The sequence below is a fragment of the Varroa destructor genome, unplaced genomic scaffold, assembly GCF_002443255.2.
Source record: "Varroa destructor unplaced genomic scaffold, Vdes_3.0 BEIS01000006.1, whole genome shotgun sequence".
NCBI lineage: Eukaryota > Metazoa > Arthropoda > Arachnida > Mesostigmata > Varroidae > Varroa > Varroa destructor.
Window position 1 is genome coordinate 19,365,280 of NW_019211459.1, and position 16,191 is coordinate 19,381,470.

Below are 16,191 nucleotides of genomic sequence, written 5' to 3' on the forward strand. Positions count from 1 at the left end.
TCATCACAACACAGTTTTCCACGGGCAATGTAAACACTGCGTAGAGAAGACCGGTGGTCGGTTCTGTAGAACGACGAAAAGCTCCGAATAACGTAGCATTTCATGGCGATGGCGCGTTCGGCGATCACTTGTGGGCTTCGTGCAGGTCATTTTGCAATGCCACACTCGGCCATAGCCTGCGGACAATTCGTGCGCGGTAGCAGATACAGCCCGAGATACATCGATCCACTAACTGCTGATCGAACCGAAATCGAAGAGTATCGAAAGACTACCGAAGGTATGTCCTGGCGATGAAAAGCGTGCGAGATCATATTTTGGGTGATGTTTCTTGTATCAGACAAGTCCTACAACACAAGACAGACAATAGTTGCTGGGCAATAATGTTTTTTGATATTTTTAAGGGCAATTTCGGTGGTCGAGATATGCTCAACGAGATATGCGAGCCACCCGTAATTAACAGAACATTTGTCATTATTTTCCTCAGGGAAGCAATGCTAATCAATCTGTGTGTTATCTTATTTCTTTTTCGAGAAAGCAGTTTTTGTGCGAAAGTGATTCTATAATAGACATATTCATAGCTAATAAAAAACCTACCACCACTGGTCTATTTAATTGTTTCCGACAGGCTATGAAAAAGAAGGTTTCTAATTTGTGGCTTAGTCTCAGCTTCTACTGCTTTTTTATTGAACAACTTCGAATTTGGATTCTCAAGTATTACAATGGGGTCATCTGAACGGGGGCTAAAATATAACTAGCCTCATTTCAGTTCCCCGGCGAAACTTATGAAGAGCAGCCTTGGACTGCTAAGCGTCAGCCGCATTGTAAAATACTATAACTCACGATTTCTTCAATTGATCACGATTGCCGCTATTAGTGTATCAAGTGAGATAAGAAACCAAAGACGCAATCGGTTTGTCAAGAATTAGAATGAAGCACTATACAGAGTGCGCTGTTCATAAAACCGTGCTGCTTAGCAAATGGGGATAGGTATACAAATATACAAGGGTTTTAGGTTAAAAATAGATGCATGGGAATTGATAATAAAACCGAATTAATTGAAATTGAATAGTATAAAGATAATTTAATGGAGTTATGTTTTTTTTTTTTTAGCTGATATACCCCTAGCGTTATTGATCAGCTAGACAAATCAAATGCTAATTCGTTCTTATTTTACTATAGTGACAGTAGTTCGAGAGAATTGTTGCCCGTATTGCTCATGTTTTTTTTTCGTTTCTGGTCGTATATGTGTGCGTGAATGCAAGTTAAATTCGCACAAAACTGTATAGTGACTTATAGAATAACTGAATCGTATAACGAAAGCTTTGTCGGGTATACACGACAACGCAACGATGACTCAACATTGGGTGACAGTAAATCATGGCTCTATGCTCATAGTTTTTTTCGATGATCGTTCATTTTTGATATTTCAATTTTGTTTCTTGGGCTTCCAGGCCAAGAAGCAGCGTTCCGTCCGGTGAAAGCCGTTCGGTCCGAGGTCTCTAACTCAGTATTTTATGACCCAGTTCTGGAGAAGTTCACGAATTTTCTTATGCGGAAAGGCGACAAACGACTGGCAACGGACTTGGTTCGCAAGGCACTGTTTACTATTAAGTTCATAAGACCTCCACAGTTTGAGCACCCATTGGCTGTCCTCGCGACAGCCATCGAAAATGCAAAACCTGCCCTTGAAATGACCCGAATCAAGCGTGGTGGAATAACATATCAGGTAGGATTTATTTTATTGTTGCTGCTCTGCTGAAGCAAAGACTTTGTTTCACTACATAGGGCCGAAATTAATCGTTATATATTGTCCTTTCTCTCTCTCTCTCTCTCTCTCTCTATATATATATATATATATATATATATAAAAGGTTTTCAAAAAAGTATTGACCATTTTCATATTTAAAGGCCTTAAAGTCGTATAGCTGAAATGGTGTAAGTCTCGGATCAAAGTTAGTGTCATTTGAAAACTGAGGTTTGGCAGTATTGGACACGCTAAAATAAAGCAAAATTTCGCTATATATTATAATCAAAGACATAAGTGCTGACCAGACTCATACAAAAAAGAGTTATGCTGTTAGTAGTCAAGATGCGTTATTGAAACGGCCTGAAAATGATTCTGCCGCTTTCACTCTACAAATTCCAAAGTGAAGGATGCTTCTCACAGTAATTGACCAAATACAGAAAAAGTTAATAAAATGATTGTGAAAATTGACGCATCAGTAACCGTGACTAGTATTGCCTAGGAACCAAATATCCTGCACCAAACGCTTTTAAACTGTTTAAAGAAAGCTGGCCAAAAAATCTTATGTTTGGGTGCCACTTGAATTGACGCAAAAAAATCATTCTATTATATTTTCATCCAAGAAATTTTCCAAAAACGGAAAGGGGCCACTTTTGAAGCGGTTAGTTGCAGGGGTAAAAAGTGAATTGCATAAAAATGTGCATATAAATAATAATGTGCTTCACAGTCTGTGGTAAAGTTTAGACTGACACCAACGAAGGTAATGTTGTGCTGTTATTAACTAACAGGCCATTGGAAAAAATCCACTGCGAAGGCGTCAAACAGACGTCATCATCTACCACGATAATATCAGACTAGATCTATCCTTAGCTATTCAACGAACACCGAGAAAACATCGATGAAAAAAAGCCGCCGCCGTGTAGTCTGGATTTCGCACTATCAAACTATTGTCTACTTTGATCTCTGTTAATGGATGCAAGAATCACTTATTATAAGATTTCGCTTGGAAACCATAAAAGTTCTACACTGATATTATTATCATGATGACATTATTTTAAAATATAACAAATATTAGCTTCAATTCTGGGTTAAAACCATTCAATGCTTTCTTGACAACCCTATATATATATATATATATATATATATATATATATATATATATAGGCGTTTACACAATTGATAGACACGACGCAGGGCTAAGTATTTACTCTGTCGTGATCTCCAAGTTGCACAAACTTCACATAAATAGCAAAATCTTACTTTAGGTATGCAATTGTCAATTATTATGAAATGCAAGACATTTTGAAATAAAAGAAAAGGACAAATTAAGTTCGCTAAAAAATATTGACTTTCGAAGCGCCGCAGCCGTCCTAAATTTGAGCAAGTTGAGTTTTGTACAGCAAGTTCCCATACTGTTCGTAGATATAGTACTTATTTTTAAAGATGCATTGATGCACGCGACAAGGTACTAAAGGTATTGTAAACAAAAGCAATATTACATGTTTCCTAAGGGTCTATTGCGCTAATCCTAAGAAGTTAATGTTATGATGCGGATGATATAAGAAGGTTTCGAGCTAGAAGGCCTAATATGATAGCCTACTTGCCAAGCACTCGAAAAAGTCATATATGCTGTGGCAGAACGATCAGTTTCCTCAAAGTGTTCCTTAATTATAATGCGTATGTTTAGACCCATGCGTCCCTTATATGTACCCAGAATAGCTTCCTTTGGCTGAAAATGAAGGAATCTTCGTACCGATTAAAAACTGAAAAAAAAAAAGAACAGCGAGATCGATTGAAAAATATTAAAAAGTATCTTAAAGGTAGCAAACGGAAGATTAAGTAATATAAAATTATAAATCGAAGATACAATAATAGTAATGATCTTTTGGGGCTCATAAGAATTGAAACTCGACAAATAAACAGGTAAATTGTAAGAGATAAGAAAAGAGAGTAAAAAAATTACTTGTAAAGCTTCTACTTTTTAGGCAAAGTGGCTCGGACGACTAAACTTATAGGTGGGCAAGCCAACAGCTTATGCTTAGCAAGCAACATCTTTTAGCCGTTTTTATTTTTAGCGGTGCAGTAATTATACAAATCAGGTAGCATGGTGAGCCATTAAGGACCTTGCTAGCTAATCTGTTAGTGTTAATAGATGTTCAAAGGAGTTCACAGACTGGTAACGAAAACAAGTATTCAGTGTGTACACATTTTTGTCTCACTTGGGACCTGTAAATAACTAGTTCCCCTAAATGTAGTTATACAAATCATACTCCGATGTAAAAAAGAAAAATGAAGAGCTTCTTCCGACGGTTTCGTGTAATTTTCATTATTCGGCTTCATTTACAGGTGCCCGTACCTGTGAAAGATAGTCGTGCGCGATTACTGGCAATTCGTTGGATTATCGAAACAGCAGCGGATAAGGAGAGACACGTCCGCTTTTCGGATCAGCTTGCCAAGGAATTGGTCGACGCCTCACAGAATGTCGGCCGAGTTATTCACAAAAAGCAAGAGATGCACAAACTTGCCGAAGCAAACAAGGCCTTCGCCCATTACAGGTATGTTAGTCGTGTTAATACGATTACCTCAACCGTTCCAGTTTTCCCAGTGATGCTATCACATGCATAAATATTATAATTTGTTTCGTGTACACATTACTGCTACACATTACCCCTTACGATTCACAAATGCCTGACTGTGATCCTGTCATATCCCTGACACTAAATGTGTGAGGAAATAATGTTTTTTAACAAGTTATAAATTGCAACCCCCAGCACAAACAATCACTGCCAGAACTTCACCCACATTTTAATATAAGTAATCATCATTTTAATTCAGTAACGCCTATTAAATCAACTTTGACGGGCGGCTAATGCCAAGGCTCTTATAAACTTAATTTGTATCTAGCTTTTAGTATGAACGATCAGGGTGATACGCAATGCAGAGACGGCTGACTCTAAAGCGAGAGCCTTCAATCTGGAGTTTCACTATCGCCATCTTTGCAGAATGCGCATTTGTTCAGAATGGTATACAGTAACGCCTGAACGTATCCAATCTGTTACGAATTAATATTACAGCAACTAGAAATCAACCCTAGGTCTCAAAAATGTACATTTCTTTCGGTTTCCAGGTGGTCGTAAAAAGTTAATTATATTTAAGGGACGCACGCTATCCGTCGATGAATTACCGTTGGCTTATGTAAAATAGATGTTGCATGGTGGCCTTTGCTTATAGATATATGCTGTAGTATTTTGAAAATAATGCAAATAAACGTATATTAGTTATTATATGTACTCTGTGTAGTAATAACTTTTGATTAAAATGCCATCTATTCAATGTGTACTCAGTTTATTAGCTTTAGTTATATATATATATATATATATATATATCGCTTTCTTTGTGCTTTGACACAGAAATCAAGTATTGGCATTCATCCCGTTTAAATGTGCCTTAAGATTTATTTACCAAATGAACGAAAATTATTATTGGCTTTTCTGCCTTTGCATTTCCACAAGTGATAAACACCATGTTTTTAATTGTCAAAACGCACTGCACCGTATCCGGCAGCAAGAAATCCAGGCTCACACGCTAGAGAATTAAGTGGAAACGCCTACTATGGGATTTTAACCTCACTGCTACATATGATAATCTTGTCAACTTCTAGTAGTAGCAACAATAGTAAAACCGAGTGGAACTGCAATAAACATACAGGTACATACAAACTATCGTCAAGCGTTCATTCTACTTATGTATGTATAGCGTGTATTTACCTTTATCTTTTTTGTCGAAGTCATGCAAGTAAGGAACGCACTTGTTAATGCGCAGCAAGGGATCTATACAGGAAGTTATAGGATTCGATGCGTTCACGAAGGGAGGTGGTTCTTGAAGGGGATGGGAACGGAAAAAAGATCGTAGTGCGTAGCGTTAGGCTCTAGCGTCTTCACAGTATTGATACGAAGTAATCCGTCGCACGAATCAGCTACCACCTCTTCGGAATATTTACTCTGTATGAGGAGAGAAACAACAAATAAACGCGAAACAGCCAAAAAGCGAGTCGTTCTTTAACAGTACAGTCGACGTTAACGAGGAAACAAAAGAGAAACGGCGTTACGGACTGGAGATAGTTGTTCATTGAAAGTTACTGAAGGTTAGCACTTTATGCGTGCGCGATCCAGCCACAACCAATGAAACAGAGGCTCAGGTGATCTTTGCCGCGTAAAAAACAAACCGAGAATACTGGGTATGCCTCAGCGAGTACTCTCGCTCCATCTTGCGATACCGTCCATGAAGAATTGAACTTGCTCAATTTATTTTAGTAAGTTCTGTCCTCGAAGCCCATTCACCAAAAACAAGGTTGTGCTTCGACCTGCACTTACCCTCTCTCCCCCTCTCACTCTCTAGCACACAGGTGCACCAAAAGCGTGAATCTGTTTTTCTTCAAGTTTAACTAGCTATGAACTGTAATAATTAATTGATTTCCATTTGACCAGGAAGGGTCTGTGTGTTGCTCATAGGGCCCAACCAGGATCGTCAGAGTTGTAAAATTCGTAAACCAGTTGAGGGAGGTCTTGAAAACGTAACCGCACGAATTACTTTGAATTTATGTCGAAAAATTTGAATTGACCGCCACCGCGTCAGAAGCAAAGAATCTCTAGGCGGTGATATTGGCAAGAAACAGACTTCGAAAATCACAAATACGATACAGGTCTAAATAATCTGTGGCGCTACCGAGGAATGACGGCTGTGATTTTAGAGGTTGACGGGTTGGTTAAGATAGTTTTTTTTTCGGAAAGACTTAAGTAGGGCTAGAAAATGAACTAATGAACCAATTAGCTTGGGTGAACTTTTTCTACCTAACAATACTTTAACTGTACAAATGTAACTAACGGTGAACTTGGACTCGCGAAGTTTCACCAAAGCATTGCGCTGAGAAAAGCGTATGCTGAAAAGAAACCCGATAAAGAGCTTTCTACTCGTAAGCCATTTTGTCAAATTTCTGATTTGCGTGTCATTTCTCAAGCCGAAAAGAACATTTCCGTGCCTCGTTTCCTGAAATAGAAGGTTACAGTATCTGATAATGCTTAAAACCCTTCGCGCGACCCTTTGTGCGACGTGTTGCTTGTTGTGTAACCGGCCAAGCTCGTACACCTCTTAATCCAAATTTAACAGGAGATTATTGGACACACACATATTACAGTGATTAGGTTGCTTTTACTTAACGAACTTCTATGCGTTTGTTTGGCGGGACTTTATTTTGTTTTTGGCGGTCTATTATCCCTACAATTAACCAACTACCAGTCGCTTGAAACCGCAACACATAACAATGGCCATCAGTTTGTACCCTGTAGATTAACAGAATCTAATGCAATTTACCATTGTCTGAGTCACCGTCTCAGAGTTTGACTTCAGCTCGAGAATCTTTTTTTCCTAGTTACCGAAGCGTTCGACAAGAGAGTTGGAAAATCGAATCCTTCAGCAACAATCCATGCTCTGTTTCAGTAGCTTGTCTATGAACAGTAGGCTTTCAGTAATTGTTTCCAATTGCTTCGGGAAACTGTTACTCCAATAAGCACATAGCTACTTGGCGTTAGTAACGTCATGAAGGTTTTAATTGACTTGGTCTAGCCGACAGTTAATGTTGCGACGCATAATATTAGATAAATCAAAGTACATGTTTGCAACGCTTCAGATTACAGTGGCCTGTGAGACGCATGATCGATGCAGGCAGACACGTCAGTACGTCATAAGCGGCTACAACGACACAATCACAGATATTTTTTGATAGCTGCCTTTGAGGTCTGTTGAAAGATTGATCGCCTATGAACAGAGTGATAAAAAGACGCGGGATAGCAATGCTCCTGGATAACCCCAGCGTTCTTTCCTCCTATCAGGAGACTACTGGTGTCATTTGGGCAGCAATAAACGTTAACGTTAATGTTATCTAAAAAAAGCGAGGAAACGGCCGCTGTTTCATGAAGAAGGTCGTGAAGGTATGCATTGTTGGTTTTCACATGCAAATCGTACTGATAAATGTGCTCGATGTCGAACTTCTTAATGATACTTTAGAATCGTTCGCCCGTAAAATCAGGTATGGTTCTTCTAGCTTTATAGTAACTCCTGTGTGAGGGAGCGGACATCGCGATTTTACCAAACCTCCCAACATCAGAGGCGGATTATTAGCAGTGACCGGCTACAACCGTTCGAGTTCCACTAGAAATGATACGTTTCGACATTTAGCGACCAATGCCGTCGGCAAGTGAAGATTATTATTATTGATATAAGATTTAAATTGCGTGAAAAGTTTTCTAAAGAAGTAAAGGCCGGTAACAACGATCAACGTATCACATATTTCTGCTTCTAATACCTTGCATCATCAATGTACAGCTTGTACACCCGGCAACGTTTAGTATACGTGAGTTATCCACGGAGTCATTGAATGAGATACTCGGACGATTGCATTGTGTCAATATCAAGGGCAGTAATAGCTCCCTGCATTATCTTAACTTAAATGGGCAACTGCCGCTTAACGTAATGTCAATGTGCTTATTGAAAATGGCGGAATTTTACGGAACCGGTGACGGTTCCATACTCAGTCGTTAACTGAATCCGGAGTGGGTAAAGCAAAGCGCTGGAGGTATTAATGCGTAGGTGACGGATCTCATCTCTTAAGAATAAGTAATATATATCTTCCAGAAATGAAAGCTGTACGTGTTAGATTAGCTCCAAAGTGGCGTCGAAGTGGTATATCAACTATCGGGTCTCGTTCGTACGATTTGTACGAATTGGGGGTTTACCCAACAAAACCAACAAGAATACTCCATCAAGATAAACATACACAACCGAACGTAGCTGACTACTACTTTATGAATAACTGGCGCCAAAAAAGTTACTAGAATAGCTTAAATTGTGTCGTAAATATCGGCAGGCAGTGGAGCTATGGAGAAACTCGTGTTTTTATTAAATTATATTATTCTCTATTGTATGCACTGCTTATGCATGATTTAGGACATATGCATAACGCGCATTATGCAATTACGAAACCCTGATACCTCGTCTCTTGGCGTTGCTTTGTCTTACCATTATATTCAATTTTTTAGATGTCCTTAGTGCGACTTAGGCCAAATTTGCGTTAAGATTGTTAGAGGTGTAGTTTGAAATTGAAAGAATAAATGTTAACAACATAGTTTACGCAGACGGAGACCACGTGGGAACGAGATCGAGCGCATGCATCTTATGGTTTTTCAATAGTATCCAAATTACTTTAGAGTCGTAAGGTATGAGGCATTCTAGGTCAAGGGCAAACTAGGGACAAAAAGTTGTTTAACTTTTATTACAGCCAGTTTGCACGTGAAGGATTACATTTTAGAATTGAACCGCACTTAGAAGAGTAAGCTATCGCTTCAACACCTAAAGGACAACAAATGCTAGATCAAGATCAACGTTTTTCAAGTCAAGAGCCGCTGAATAGCCATCGTGCGTTCATCTATTTGTTGGAATACATCTTTTATCTAATTATTAAATCTATTAATACTAATGGTTTGAAGATCAGATTTATTGCTGCATAAATAAAGGCTACCCATTTTTTTAATTAAGAAAACATGCTGCTTATTATTGTGAAACTTACTTACTTAAAGTTATATCGGTCCTCTGTCAATCAAATGCACCCCCATTAGAATCATATACTTACCTGTCCGGGTAGATAAAACCTGGTTCACAAAAATTTAGGCGGTTCACAAATTTAGGTTCACAAAAATGAGGGAGCCTTTAAATATACATGCTGGTAAAATAACATTCATGAAGTATTTGTGTCTGATATTTTGTTTCTTCTTGCCATTACAAGTCGAAGAAAGTTTTTCATATATATTCTCATCGAGTCCTCGAAATGTGTATCGAGCTGTCGAGAGGTGTTACGTAACGTCAGGACATTCAACGAAAACGACCCGTTTGCGAGAGTTTCTCTACTTATAAAAGTAATTTACTTAATTTAATACTTAATTCCGTGTGCGCTATTTTCAAAATTTCTGTTTTGTCTACTTTAACTACCTCGAACCCTCAGTGCATGACAACCTCAGCTCAGCAGTTGAAACATTCGACAAATGTAATGTATTATGGCAGACAAGCTGGCGTAATTACATGTTTGTAGTTCAGCACGATATCACAGCATAGAGAAAAATGAATTCTAACAAAATTTTCGCTATCTACTAAATGTTCAACTGGGTCGACAGGTTAACATCATTACCTGGTGTCGTCTAAGCATATATATAACTAGCACAAAGAAGGTAGCTTCTTCGAAGTGTATGCTTTTGTAGGTAAGCGGAAATTAATATTTCTTCATATTAGAAAATTCAAGATGTATACCCACTGTCACCGAACAATTTCGTTCGGCATCAACAAGACGCTGGCGGTACCTATTTTGTATCTCTGACGCCAGTGTTTACGCGTCTCAACTTTAAAAATGGTCGATAGCTGTCAGGTAGGAATCGCTGACACCTAACAGATTTCTATGTGACAACATATCACTGTGATGTCTTTTACGCATACATCCCGTTATACATTAAGAAGGTGATATAAATAGACAAAATGTAAATAAATTTAACAACTGATTTCTAAGATTATATAAGTCTTCATTTATCATAGATATCGCTTTATCACATATATGTTTCGAAGATCGAATTGAACCAATATCGTATGTCGCGATTATTTCTATACAATCCAGCTATGCACACACTGTGGATTAAATGCATTATGTTTTTGTACCTATATGCAAACGTCAACTTCATTATGCACGACACATAATATCTCCAACACTTCTACCTGTAAACGAAACCACAAAATGCGTGGTATATATGTGTTCATTAAGAAGACCATGTTATCTTACATAGAGTTTTCCTCTATTTATCCATCCGTTCTGTACAAGTGCAGAACCAGAAGTCGTCTTCAGCAACTGAAAGAACCAAGTATCAGCTTCACGTACAAAATACTGCACCATACAAAAAGACTAAACGTTAAAGGCTTAGCGCTACCGTCCACTACTTAGTCCATCAAATTCCCTGAGAATCGTTATGTCTATGAACTTTGTATAACGAACTCTCATAAGATCCTGTGATTGCGAAAAGTAATTTTATAGTTAGTTTAATGTGAGTAAAGTTGTTAAATTAACAATAGAATAATTTCTCAAAAAATATAGAATAATTCAGCCTCAAAAATAGAACAATAGAAGCCTTCTCAGAATACAATTATAAGAACCAAGTTACTTCATGTGGTCGGTTCGCCAATCGAAAGCGCGGGAACCCGTGAAAGAGTCCCGAGAAATTTATCAAACCTTCAAACCAAAAAAAAGTGAACAAACTTTTGTTTTTACCCGGCTGCACCCAAAGTGACAATAGGGACCAGCTTTACTTTGATATGCAAGGTAATCTGTTCTACCGAAATAAAGATGTATGGGGCCATTATAGCGACAAACGGCCCCGAACAAGTAGTATTAGGAGAAATTCGAGTTCCTGAGCGGAACCCATTGGTATTGAGCGAAATCTATTATATGTTGAAAGCGGCTAGGCGCGTAATGCAGCTAGTACAGTCGGGGCGTTTTGGGAAATTGCTTTAAGTAAATTGAAAAGCTGTGGGCAGAACTTATCAACTGTTATACGAGCTTGTGAACAGAGTGCAGCGTTGGGCCCAACTTGAGGCCCAGGGCGGTTATTGCCTTGCTTCGGTCGTAGTGCTTGTAACGGAAGCAGATATCTTTTAAGTTGAGAAGAAACGAGAGGAGGGTGACTAAAAGAAAGAAAAACAGAACTCTAATAAATTTGAATGCTTCAACTCATTGATTCGTCACTTCCGAAAATTGGCCAGGCAGTACGCGAGGAGCTTCCGAGAGACAGTAGGCCAGATATGTTTTTCGATAATAGTAACTCTATTTTCTATGAATTTTTATTTTTGTGAGTAGTGTAAGGTATTACATTGAAACACTTGGCTTGGCTTGGCTTGGCTTGGCTTTCTTTAATAAACCTTGTATTCATATTCGAGTTGCTGTTGGTATAATTACAGAATAGCAGAAAAAACAACAGCAAAAATGCGGAATTATCTAACAGAAATATTAGTTAATATTACTCTTTTTTCTACTATTATTATTTGTATTTCCAATTTAAGTAAGCTACCTTTTTGTATTCTTCAGTTTAGAGTTCAAAAAAAAAAACATGGAAAATTACACACGAAATCGTACTAGAAACAAAGAATCTATATAGTATATTTGATCCTTCTAGATTCATTGCTTGTGTAGTATGCGTTTAATTTGGTCGGTAACAAGTTTTGGTAGGATCTAGCTGTGCTTCGAAACGAACCATGTGCCAGGGACGATCATGCGTGTAACTTGTTCTATGAAGGCGTTCATTGAACGTCCAGACCACTTCTATGTCCCAATGCTTTTGTCAGGTCGAAAAGTGATACCAATAAAGTTGTTACGTTTTATCCGCTGAGCCGCAAGGGAAAAATTTGGAAGAGCTACGTCAACCGATGAGGAATCCTTGTCTCATTTAGATGTGTCTGAGTAGATGAAGCCTGAGGTCGTACTGCCTTATCAGAGAACCTATTAAGCTGAAGATGTGGAACCAGGCATGATATCCTGTCGTTACAATTGTATACCTGATATCTTCGGATAGGTCCGATCAGATGTGTGACAACATTCGATCTTCGACGAGCAAGGTACCACGCCATACTTCTGTCGCATGCTCAACGTTAGCATCTACATTGGGACTTCAATGTAGATGTAGTCAGTGTGAAATAATGTATCACTAGGCATCCAACTATTATCATCGAGCTCGAGTCTGGCCAGTTTCGTACAGTCATTACGTTATTGCCATGCTAAATTGCTGGACTCGACGATAGTTATAGTCATTCATCTCGGGAGGAATCGATCGTCATTACGTTTAGCTCTAACAGTGGTGTCTATATGTCAAAAGAGAGTTTTTGTATAGCATAAAGCACAGAATATTTAAGTTGTTATCAGAGAATAGCGCGATGCAGCAGTTTCAAGGTGTGGGGATGCGTTAAAAGCGTGCCATAGCCTATGCGTTTTGTCCAGGCCATTCATGGATGCCAACTGATTTGATCCTTTTGTGACATATCCTGGGGATGAGTTACATAATGTTGTAAATTCACTATACAACAGAACAGAATTACTTGATTCTTCTTCAATTGAAGGAAAATGAAACGTTGCCGTTTGTTAGTGTTTCTTCGACTCGACTTTGGCCTAGGTGCATAAAACTTCTTCATCGTTACTTACGCACAGAAAATGATAGACTTCTATTTTCGCCAGCTTGTTACATCTGTCTTTATCACAATTCAGTTCAAGGGTAATGTACTCTGAAAATTTAAACACAACTGATATGGCTAACTCGAATCCATTATCTTGCCGAGAATGCTTCACCTTTTGTTTCCTCTACCGGCGTATGAACCTATTTACACTCGAACGATCTATAAAATCTGGTCGATTGCTGTTTACTAACTAAACGGTTTGTTATGATCTATTTTCGTGATGTCTTCGATATACATTCGTCAACCTTAACAGGTGTACCAATTAACAACAGAATACTGATAGAAATTAAATTTTGTATTCTTCTGGCCAAATATTCAATTCGTCGTCGATTTAATATCATTGAACGCCGTCACCACGAAAATGCGACCGAAACGTAGGCTTAGCGTACATTTTCTTTTGTTCCTGCCGTACAGCCTTTGGATTTATTTATTTTTCCCATTAAAGGCATTTGTTGACGTTGACTGTGCAAAACACAGTGAAACGCTTCAATGCGCATTTGCACTCATTGTGTATCAGACGCCAGTATTAAAAAAAAAAGAAAGAAAATTTCACTTCCACTGACTAAATAAATGGTTCATCATGGCCATCTATGTTTTTATGAGTTTCAGGTGCGTGTGTACCAATTAGAGATGTGTACCAATTATGGGAGCGATACTGACAGAATTCGAACTTTTATTAAGATTTCGAATTTCCCGTACTATTTTGGTCGGGCGTTCGAGGATACGTTTACGCTTCATCTATTTTATGGTTAACCACTGAGTGCCGTCGCTCGAAAGGTGGAGATAACTGCATGATTTTTTTTTATAGGCAACGCAAACTGGTTATGTGTTGTTTCAGTGGACCACTCGGATCACGTGTTGTCATCATATCTTCCCCCAAATAAACGTATAACTGGTTATATTCGTTCAACGACATGGCTTTTGAGAAAGTCTTAACTTGTTTTTTGGTTCCGAGTGGTTAATTTCCCATTATTAAAAGCACTCTATATAGCCACCTCAATGACTCCAATGTAAAACAAATGTTAGAATAGGTGCTGAAGCGTATGAAATGAGGTTCACCAAAAAAAATCATATTCTACTTAAACTGGTTCAATCTATACCCATCATCAGTAAGTAGTACGTCCTCGATGTTGACGTTATCGTGACATTGTATCACCTACGAAACCCTCACTGCTGGCTCATACCGTATGGACGGCGTGGCTTTTTATTACAACCTCATGTTCCCTCATACGTAAAATAGAAGTCTATTGACGAACCTCAATACGCTGCAAAATGAGTTAACTACATTCCCAATAACTATGGTTTTGTTTCTATATTTTGACCAGCTTTGCATAGCAGCCTCTAAATCACAGATGTATTGCACTTATCCACAAATGATTTTACTAGTAATTCATTATTTATTGCATTTCTTTCCAACTGCGTTGAAGAACTGTCAAGCTGATGTTTCTCGATGAAATGTCGCCCTGTGGGTAACCTTCGTACTTTTCTGAAAATGCAAGTCTAAGCGCCTATCTGACGCAAAAAAAGTTCAACGAAGATCTTATAAATGCTCGACCCCGTCCCCGAAGGAGGTTACAAGCGAGGATAAACTAGTTACGGTAAGCTTTCCTTCTTTTGCTAAAATGAGGGGGAAATTACGGGAAACATATTTAAAAGAAAGGTAACCTACCAGTTGTATTTGCGCAGAAGTATGGATGACAGCGATGGACAAAGGAAACATCATGATTCAAGCAAAGCATTTGGCCTAAAGCTTCGTTGTTGAGAGGTGGAGTAGAAAAGCTTATTAATGAACTCACTTAAATGAGCTTCTAGACGTAGCATCCAGATCTCTACTGAAGCGAATTCAATGTCGAGAGATAAACCGGGCAGACTAGTATCGTTAAATTATTATTAGCATTTCTATGTTTTGATATAGTTAATAGGCTCCTATTTCTTTTTCATAATAGGCTTGTATTTCTGGAAATTTGTGATAGGTCGCTTCTTCAGGCACGTATGCTTCTCCTTTAAGAACGCGGTTCAGTGTCCATTTCACGAGGTAGGTACGTAAACGTTTTTATTTTGAATGTGGCTCATTTAAAATCTTCTTATTGTCTATCGATACTTTTAATTTTTAATTACTAATTAAGTTTTATTCTTATAGTTTAAGTTATACTATTGGAAGAATATAGTAAAATATGTCTAGTGTACTCAAAATGTTTATACCTTAAAAAGCGACTTGCTGCAGAGAACTTTCTGAATGAATAAGTGTACGAGGCATGTGACGCAATTAAAAACTTACAAAAAAAAGTTTTCGATGCACTCTCGAACCTAATGCAAAAAAAAGCTTTGTCGAAAACTTCTAGTGCACGTATATTCCATAACGCTTGTATATGAATCTGTGCCTAATAACATGATGAATAAAATCTGTTAACAAACGAATGTAACAGCTGATTTATTTACACTTCGCCAGATTGATAATGAATCGTAATACCAATGTACGTAATTTCTTTACGGAGATATCGGACGCGAGACCTTGATATTTAGCTTCGATCAGCTTTCGAGTGCGATCATAATTAACAATGATTTCGTTTAGTTTCGATAGGTTGAGAAGTTTTTAGCGTATTTACGACACTGTTGGGCGTGAAGTGAACAAGTATATACTTAAACTATGCTGGTTCAGGACCTCTGTTCTGGAAGAGGTTCTGGAAAGTTCGTCTCGGAGACAGTGAGAAGATTATCTTGACAACATCGTTTGACAACTTATAAAATATTAACTTTCCTATTGAATAAAGAGTTTTCATATTATTAATATTGATACGAAGAATTTGGCACAATTGTTTTGAAGGAATTCGAGTGGGCCTAGAAAATCGTACGACCTCAAACTTTCGGCAGCCAAGATTATTTTAACAAGACATTTATATTCAACAACGTTTATTGACAACAAGCGTCCCAACAGTTAGATTTTTAACCTATTGACTATTGTCTATTGATTGGTAGTTCAACTATTGGTAACAGTGACTTTAAGAATTCCTCTGTTGAACTTTTTATTGACTTTTCTAATAAAGACTGGCGTAATGAAGATAAAAATTATAGGGTCCTCTGTAATAACTCTGCGTCCCGCAGCGTAAACAGACTGCGAACATGCACCACTAATCTTA

At 38.1% G+C, this 16,191-nt stretch overlaps 1 protein-coding gene across 1 annotated transcript; it reads left to right on the top strand.

The window, feature by feature from the left end:
• Positions 1-5,034, top strand: mRpS7 (mitochondrial ribosomal protein S7). The gene is made up of 4 exons (XM_022811821.2): positions 1-277; positions 1,452-1,726; positions 4,091-4,299; positions 4,872-5,034. The coding sequence occupies exons 1-4, from the start codon at positions 103-105 to the stop codon at positions 4,879-4,881; spliced, it is 669 nt and encodes a 222-aa protein (XP_022667556.1). The 5' UTR covers positions 1-102; the 3' UTR covers positions 4,882-5,034.
• Positions 5,035-16,191: the final 11,157 nt, after the last annotated feature.